Source organism: Nannospalax galili, unplaced genomic scaffold, assembly GCF_000622305.1.
Source record: "Nannospalax galili isolate Female #2095 unplaced genomic scaffold, S.galili_v1.0 scaffold1795, whole genome shotgun sequence".
Classification (NCBI taxonomy): Eukaryota; Metazoa; Chordata; class Mammalia; order Rodentia; family Spalacidae; genus Nannospalax; species Nannospalax galili.
In genome coordinates, this window is record NW_008336702.1 from 100000 (window position 1) to 109900 (window position 9901).

The 9901-nt window shown below is 40.0% G+C and overlaps 1 protein-coding gene across 1 annotated transcript in view; it reads right to left on the bottom strand.

The window, feature by feature from the left end:
- Positions 1-9901, bottom strand: part of LOC103732620 (ESF1 homolog) — a 31372-nt gene that overhangs the window by 12688 nt on the left and 8783 nt on the right. Inside the window, exon 2 of the mRNA XM_008831240.3 lies at positions 5669-5756. Coding sequence (XP_008829462.1) covers positions 5669-5756 — 88 coding nt within the window. The remainder of the gene's footprint in view (positions 1-5668; positions 5757-9901) is intronic.

Below are 9901 nucleotides of genomic sequence, written 5' to 3' on the forward strand. Positions count from 1 at the left end.
CTGCCCTTTAAGGTAAAAATGGAGACTCCTGGCCCCACAGGTAACAGTCAGCACATTCCACAACCCTGAGAATAGCACCTACCAATAAGAAACTTCTGGGGTTGCATCTTATACATCCAATCGGTTTAAAATTATGCTGGCATGCGTGGGCTCCTTGAACCAACCAACATGTATCTTCGGGGTATCCCCCTCCTCTCTTTGTCTAAAACCTATAAAAGGCTCCATTCTCCCTTACTCTGGGCTCTCAGCATGGATCCTTGCGTTGGTGAGGTCTGAGAGCCCAAGCTTAAGCCCGAATAAACCATAAACCTTTGCTTTTGCATTTTGGTGTGTTGGGTCCTCGGTGGTCTTTTTGGGGTCCAGTGGATGAGGTACAACAATGCTAAAGATGGACAACATTGCCTTTTTTCCTTTGTAATATGTAGGAATGACTTTTATTAATGGACATAATCTGGACTGATGACTTTTAATTAACCTCAGCAAAACCATGCTCTTGGGTCGGATGATGGGGCACTTCCTTGGCAACCTCAGGTTCCTACCTCACCCAAAAAGATAATGAATGTGGGTATGCTTAAGAATTAACATAAAGCTGCAAGCAGTGTACCCACTCAGTGGACACAGTGGATGTTGGAAGGATGCACGAGCTTAGATGAATGAATGAAAAGACCTAATGGTCTGTGGAGAATAAGGGTGGAACCTATCTTAAACTTGCATTTCCCCAATGAAGTTTAAGAAACCATGTTGAATAAATTATGGGTGCAGCCTGACAGGGCACATTGGGAGAATAAGCATTCCAGGGACAGTTTCATTAGCACAGGATGAGGAAACAGCTCTATCTTCATAGGCTGAGGGGATAAAAGAGATTCATCAGCACAGTTCTGGGAGACAGACAATTTTAAATAAATAGGGAAACTAGTGTTCCCCATGTTCAGGCCCACTCTTAAAAAAACAATTTAGGCCAGGTGTGGTGGTGCATGCCTTTAATCCCAGCACTGGGGAGGAGGAGGCAGGTGGATCTCTGTGAGTTTAAGGCCAGCCTGGTCTACACAGTAAGTTCCAGGAGAGCTGGGGCTACAGGGAAACCCTGTTTCAAAAAGACCAAACAAACAAACAAACAAACAAACAAACAAACAAAAAACCAAACTCCCCCCCACGCCCCCCAAAAACAATTTAGGGGCTGGAGAGATGGCTCAGTGGTTAAGAGCACTAACTGCTCTTGTAGAGGACTTGGGTTAGAGTCCTGGCTGCTAACAACCATCCTTAACACCAGTTCCAAGGGAATCCGAAGCCCTCTTCTGATCTCTGTGGCACTGCACGACATGGGTGCACTCACATACATGCAGGCAATAAGCTTATAAACATAAAAAAAACAGAAACAAAAACAAACCCTCAATTTAAGAGTCCCCCTATTTGTTCAGGTGATTACAATGTTGGTGTAATAATAAATGCAGCACTAAATCAGTAAATAGAAGACTTAAGCCGAAACACCAAGAGTTAAATTTCTTTCCTTATCAAAATACATAGTAAACATACTCCCCAAATCTATCTAGAATACCTTTTTTCTCCTTTTAATTTGATGAATGGTACACAGAATAAACTGTGAAGGAAAGTTCACCAGAACTTCCTGCAAGGCTGATCGACTGATTACCACTTCAATGAAATGGAATGTTGCAGGTCTGGAGCCTTTTTAAAATTTACCCTGGGCAGTGTTTACAGTCTCTAAATAGCCATACCTTGCCCACTTGCTTCTTTTGTTCATTTATTTCTTTATTAAAATAGTTTATTTTTATTTTATGTGTATGTGTGTATTGTCTGCATGCAAGTGTCCCCAAATTGTGCACTGTTCGTCTAAGTCAGAAAGGGTGTTGGATCCCTTGGAACTGGAGTTATAGAGAGTTGTTAGCCACCTTGTGGGTGCTGGGAATCAAACCTGGGTCCTCTGCAAGAGCAGCCAGTGCTCTTAACCACTGGGCCATTTCTCCAGCCTCAGTTGTTTTTGGAGTGGAAGGGCTCTATCTGAATGTACACAGAAATTTCTTCCCATTGAAATTTCTGCTTCTAAGTTTTCACTTTTGAGTCAGAAAGAAATATCTCTCCATATGGGCTTCTTTGCGTGCAATGAAGGGAATCAAAGTATTTTACCTTTATCTACCAGAGATGTGGTCTGGTCAGATCTTGGCCTTCCCTGACCAGAGAGAGTAGGAGGTCAAGATAAAAACAACACAGAAGAAGGCCTGGAGTCTAGAGGCCGTGGGCAAGGAGGCACCTTCCCTCACCGCCCCTGAAAATACAGACTGCTTAAAATGCTGGGCGGTGAACACCATAAACTGTCTTACATCACGCCCTGCCCTGGTCCGCAGGGAGAGCAGCCAGTGCTCTTAACCACTGGGCCATTTCTCCAGCCTGCCCACCTGATTCTAACTTAGTATCTTGTGACTAACAGAAAAATAAACCTTTAACAATGTATTAACCTGACAAAGAAATAGCTCCTACCAACCAAAAAGCTAAGTATGGCATCGGCATCCGAGGCCTATAGCAGAATCCTTCCTGCTTTGGCTATGACCTGCTTACTGAATGTGCTACTCATGTATTTGAAAGTCTGCTGATTTATGACTTTCTTTGTTCTGGTACTATAAAATAGTTCATAAAATTGCTACCTCATTGGAACATGGTATTTGGAGAAACCTAAATTTGTGTTCCTGGGTCATGGTCATTCTTATTTGGCTCCATCTCCTTCATTCCTTTGAGGCGAGAGCTCTTTCTTTTTAAAAATATTTTATTATTTTTATTTTATGTGTATGAGTGTATTACCTACATGTAGGTAGGTGCACCCATGTCATGCAATGCCCAAGGATGCCAGAAGAGGGCACTGGATCCCCTGGAAGTGGAGTTATGGATGATTGTTAGCTGCCATGAAGGTGCTGGGAATTGAAACTGGGTCCTCTGCAAGAGCAACTAGTGCTCTTAACCTCTAAGCCATCTCTCCAGCCCCAAAAGAGAGCTGGCTGTTTCTTTCATTGACAAAACCTTCATCACCTTTTGTCTAAATCTCTCTCTGCAAAAAGCCTGGTTTCCAAGTTCTCACTAGTGTCTTTTTTCAATATATTCTCTGCAGGAATCAGTCATATATTAAAAGATATACTAGATTATGTCACTTTAATGCTGAAATGCTGTTTGGTGGCTTTCTATAACCAACAATAAAATCCTAATTTGTTGCCCTGACAACAAAGTCCTACAGGTTTTCCATTCCTGACCCTGCTCTGGCCATGATGATATCTTTCAATTCCTCCAACACTGTATAAAATGTTCTTTCTCACCTTAGATACTGTGCTGTCCTTTGCAGTGGCTCTTTCTCCAGGATTTTTTCTGCCTGACTTTCCATTTGACAGCTCAAGTATCACCACCTCAAGGAAGCCTTCTTAGGCTATCCTATTTATACCACACACCCCTGGCTTCCTTTCTCCTCCAAGTTATATTCTCTGTTAACTCATTTCTTTTAGAGTATTTACCATACTCTCAAAATCTTGTTTCTATTTTTAGCACACTTTCCATAAAACCAGACTCCATGAAGGATGCCATCTTGTTTGTATTACTACCACTACACCTCAAGCCTACCAGACTGCCCAGTACCTGGTAGATAAATAGAATATTTATTGATAGAGTGAACAAACATGGCAAGACACCATATTTTAGCCATAAATTTCTTAAGAATCTCTCAGTCTTTCTATTTTCTTTTAAAACAACAAAAACTCAGTAACTTAAGATCAGATAGCAACAATTCCTCTTATGAAGCATTCTGAAATAAAAAAGATAACAAAAAAGATACATTCAAAGCAAGCAAGTTTTACCTATATTTTTTTGATACTAACACTAGAGAAAGCTTATATGTAATTTAAATGTGCTGACTCCAAGAAGCTGCTACTGTGAATCCTTGAGCTGCTTCTTTGAGTTTTGTTCTGAGTTGTACAATCTGACTAGACTTTATATGCCAAATGAAGGACTTTGGACACAGAGGAAGCACACTATAACGCTTCACATTTCTCCATTATAAATTTTGATTTAGCCAGAGGATAAGGCTAAAATCCATCATCTTTTAGAAATGACCACACAGGTATGATAAAAATCAGAATATGTTAAGTTTCCATTTCCCTTTCCAATTCCCAGAATCTCACATCCTATAATAGACTTCATTCATCTTGATCTCCTTTTCATCAATAAAATGTCAGTGCTAAAAGGCTGTAACAACGAGGAAATAATTTTAAGCAATTCTGAATTTCCTGTTGAGAACTATTCTGGCCCACTAGTCAGGAGGGACAAGAAGCAGGGAAACTTCATAAAATCCTTTTCTTTACAATGCCAGCTTGGAGCTGTTCCAAGAGCAAGCCTTTGGGAGGTCATGTATGTGGTATAAAGAACAGGGAAAGGCAAAACACACGAGAGCAAATGGAAAATGGTTATAGTTGTGCCTGCACTGACTTGCCTAAGAATGGCCTGAACCTCACCAAACACATTCATATATATCCAAAAGGTAAGACTGAAAGCATCTGGAAAGAACAAGTGGTATAAACATGGGAACAACACTCACGGGGTACAGGAAATGAGATACTAAACTAAATGAGTTAGTTTAGAGATTCAAAGAAGGGGACTAAGAGAAAGGCTGGCTTTTAGCTGCAATTAATAAGGATAAACACAAAAGAGACTAAAAATGAAACATAGAAGCTTTTGTTCATTTGAAAAAAAAAGTATACTACCATTCCATACATTTTTGAAATTTTATTTATTGTTTTAATTTTACGTGTATGTGTGTCCTGCCTGCATGGAAGTAAGTGCACCAGTGTTGTGCAATGCCTGAGGAGGTCAGAAGAGGCTGTCAGATCCCCTGGGACTGGAGTTATGGACAGTTGTTAGCTGCCATGTGGGTGCTGGGATTCGAACCTGGGTCTTCTGCAAGAAGAATCAGTGTTCATAAAAGCTGAGCCATCTCTCCAGCCCCCATGTATACATTTTAAAATCTCTATATATGACATGACAAATTCATTTCATGCTTAATTTTTATTGCCTTGGCAGAGAGAGACCTGGATTATTAGTATTATCAAAAGCATGCAAGAAGACAATTCCTCTATGTCCTGTCATTCTTTTAGTCCATCTGGTTAGTTAGAAGAAAAATTCCCAGAAGAATCCCCATTAAACTATTAAATTCCTTGTGTTATTAAAAGTCTCTTATAATGAGGGGGCTAGAGAGATGGCTCACCAGTAAAGAACATTTGCTGCTTTTGCAAAGGACCATGGTCTGGTTCACAGACCCACATGGTGATTTACAACCACCTGTAACAGTAGTTTCAGGATTTCTGAAGCCTTCTTCTGGCAGGGCACTGCACACACATAGGGCAAATACACACATGCAGGAGCAACACTCATACACGTAAAAACAAATTTTTAAAAAGTCTCTTTAATGAAATTATTTTATTCCTTCTTTGTACAGGGGGCATTCTGACCCTTTTCAGTATGATCTAGGATTGAATTCTACAGGACAGACTTGCCTATAAACCATTAATGGAGTGATCTAAATTCTACTAGTTTTAAAAGAATGGTTGGTCTATATTATTTCTGTTCATAGCACTTTTTTCTTTCTAGTCCAGCTGGAAATTACAAAAAAAGGCTTGCTTACCTATTTTTTTAACCTCTTCAGCAAAGTATGGATCATTCAAATCAACATCAGAGGGAAACTCATCTTCACTGGCCTCTTCAGCAAGAGCCTTAAAGGTGAATGTAAAAACACATAGTTGCATCATTATAAGAGCTATAATAAATGTATATGAAGAAAAATGATATGCATTCTTTCATCAAGCAGTTCAGTGCAAAATTCAAAGTTTAAAAAATAGATTTATAAAACAAGTCTTTCTATGGTTTGGTCATCAGACAATTAGAAAATAGCTAACAACAACATACTCTGTTCCAAGGCCAAAAATGTCAAAAGTATTTGGGAGCTTCTATCTAATCCTTAAAAGATTTTAGGGTTGCCTGCCGAGCCTCTCCTCCTAGGCTGGGTACAGGCCCATTTCTACTCTTGGCACCCCAGACACCTGGGCTAACCTCTCAGCCTAGAGCGGCCACTGCTTCCTGATCCTTTGTATCGGGACCAACCCAGTTCCTTCCTGCGGAACCCCAGGAACCACGTAGGCCTTGTTCCGCCCTCACCTCCCTTTACTTCCCTGGGCAGCACGGCCTCCCATGTCCTGGTCCCAGCACCGTCCCTTGGTAAGTCCAGTATGCCCAGCGTGCCTTGACCCCCCCCCAGCCTCTTTCACCCTCCCAGCTCCTGCCTCCACTGCTTCCTGATCCTTTGGATCTGGGCCAATCCAGTTTCTCCCTGCCTGCCCCCAGGAACCCTCTAAGCCTGGTCCCGCCCTCACCTCCCTTTACTTCCACTGGGTGGCACAGCCACCAGCTTCCTGAGACCAGCATCTATCCTGGGCGCTTCTCCCAGGCCACCGTAGCCCCCAAATTCTTGAAGGCAGCATCTTTCCTGGAGGGACCCGTACCTTAGGAGAAAGCCTGATAACATCTGAGCCTCATCTCACTTGGGCCTCTGAGGGAACTCCTGAAGACAAAAGCAATTAGGCCACTCCAATACAAAATCAAAAGAGAGAACCTGAAGTCTAGACCAACCAGCTTTTCATGCCCAACAAGTAAACCACAAAGGCACACAAAGTTTACAAAAAGAAGCAGATCTAAACTCAACAAAGGAAGGCTTGAGTCTCACACAAGAATCAGAAACTACGAAGGAAATTCACATGTCAAAGTCACAAAGAAAAAACAGTAACATGAAAATCCAGAATAACATATCCCCACCAAGTACCAAGAGTCCTCTAGAGGAGTACAATGAGAACCCCCTAGAGCTGACACAGGACATGGAATTCAAAAGAACAATTATAAACATGAAAAAAGAATTCAGTGAATTTAAAGAACACACAAACAATGAAACCAGTGAAACACTCAGAAGCCAATTAGAAATGACAGGAGAAAACCTCACCAATAGGATGAATGAAATGGAAAACAGAGTATCAGAACTGGAAGATAAAGTGGAAGAATTAGACCACTCAAGCAAAGATTATTCCCAAACTTAAAGAAACACAACAATGGAATATGCAAGAATTGTGTGACACCATTAAAAAAAACCCAACAAATTTATGAATCATAGGCATACAGGAAGGAGAGGAATCTCAAGATGAGATTCAACAGATCTTCAACAGGATTGTAGAAGAAAAATTCCCAAATTAAAGAAAGACATACCCATACAAATACAAGAAGCACATAGAACACCAAATAGGCAGGACCAGAAAAGAAACTCTCCATGCCACATCATAGTAAAAACACTAAACGTTCAGAACAAAGAGAGAATACTGAAAGCTGAAAAAGAAAAACAACAAATCATATATAAAGGAAAACCCATCAGGATTACAGTTGCCTTTTCAGTGCAAACTATGAAAGCCAGAAAAGCCTGGACCAAAGTATTCCCAGTTTTAAATGACCACAGATGCCAACCCAGATTATTTTACCAAGCCAAAATGTCTATCATAGTTGAAGGGGAAAGAAAAATCTTCCATGACATAAATAGGCTGAAAGAATTCATGTCCACAAAACCAGCCCTTCAGAGAGTTCTAGAAGCAATACAAAGAGTTGAAGAAAGGAACGACTATATACAAGCGGTGATGGAAAGAAATTCAATGAAGGTATAACTGTGGAAATGCGCAGCTACACCAAGAATGCGAACAGAAATAAAAATGACAGGATTCACTACACATCTTTCATTAATAACTTTAAATACCAATGGACTGAACTCAGTCAAAAGATACAGACTAGTTGAACGGATTAAGAAATAAAACCCATCTTTTTGTTGTCTGCAAGAAACTCATCTCACAATGGGGTCCACCGCTGGCCAGGAGGAGAGGACCCAGAAAAAAGAGAAAAAGAGAAAAAGGGAAAAAGAAACTCATCTCACTTTCAAGGACAGGTGTAAACTACCTTAAGGTGAAAGCATGAAAAAAAAAAATATACCAAGTGAATGGTACTAAGAAAAAAGCAGGAATTGCAATTCTAATAACTGATTAAACAGACTTTAAACTAAAACGAATCAGAGACAAAGAAAGCCACTTCATTCTGATCAAAGGAACAATAAACCAAGAAGATATTACAACCATGAACACATATTCACCAAACTCTGGTTCACTCAACTTCATAAAAACAATATTACAGGACTTTAAGAACCAGATTAATCCTAACTCATCAACAGTAGGGGACTTCAATACCCCATTGTCACCATTAGATAGGTCCACAGAACAGAGAATGAACAGAGGGACATCTGAATTAAATAATACCATATATCAAATGGACCTAATAGACATCTAACGAATATTCTACCCAAGCACAAAAGGATATACTTTCTATTCAGCACCCCATGGAACCTTCTTCAAAACTGACCATGTACTGGGGGCACAAAACAAACCTCAACAGATACAAAAAGACTGAAATAATTCCATGCATTCTATCAGACCACAAGGCAATAAAGCTTAAAATCAACACTGGAAGAATCCCCAGTAACTACATGAACACATGGAGATTAAACAACACACTCCTGAATGATGAATGGGTCAAAGGAGAAATTAAGAAAGAAACAAAAGTATTCCTGGAACTAAATGAAAAGGACAATACAGCACAACAAAACCTCTGGGACACACTGAAAGTAGTCCTTTGAGGGAAGTTTAGAGTCTAAGTGCCTGCATGAAAAAAATCAGAAAGGCTGCCACACTTGGTGGCAGAGGCAGGTGGATCTCTGAGTTCAAGGCCAGCCTGGTCTACATAGTGAGTTCCAGGACAACTGGGGCTACAGGGAGACCCTGTCTCAAAAAGACGAAAAAAACAAAACAAAACAAAACAAAAAAACCCCCAGAAAGATCACAAATAAATGACTTAACATTGCAACTCAACACACTTGAAAAGCACCAGCAAATGAAACCCAAACCCAGCAGACAAGAAGTAACAAAAATCAGAGCAGAAATTAATGAAATAGAAACAAAGAAAACAGTACGAAGAATCAACAAATCCAATAGCTGGTTCTTTGAGAAGATAAACAAGATTGACAGACTGCAAGCCCAGTTAACCAAAAGAAAGAAAGACCACCTCCAAATCAACAAAATCAGAGATGAAAGGAGAAACATCACAACAGACACCAAAGAGATCCAGAATATTATAAGGGAATACTTTAAAAACCTATATGCTACTAAACTTGAAAACCTAAAAGAAATGGATGGGTACCTAAAAGCATGGGAACGACCAAGGCTAAACCAAGAAGAGATTAACAGCTTAAACAGACCCATAACACATAAGGAAATTGAAATAGTAATACAAAACCTCTCGACTGAAAAAAGCCCAGGACCAGATGGATTTACAGGAGAATTCTACCAGACCTTTAAAGAGGATCTATAAGCCAATACTACTTAAGATATTCAAAAAGATAGAAATGGAGGGAGAACTTCCAAATTCCTTCTATGAAGCCAGTATCACTCTAATATCAAAGCCAGGTGATACAACCAAAAAAGAAAACTATAGACCCATATCCTTAATGAACATAGATGCAAAAGTTCTCAACAAGATACTTGAAAACCACATACAGATACACGTCAAAAAGATCATCCACCATAATCAAGCTGGCTTTATTCCAGAGATGCAGGGATGGTTCAATATACATAAGTCAATAAACATCATAAATCATATAAATGGGCTAAAGGACAAGAACCACAAGGTCACCTCATAAATGCAGATAAGGCCTTTGACAAAATTTAATATGCATTTATGTTCAAAATCCTAGAGGGAACTGGACTGGAGGGAACATACCTCAACA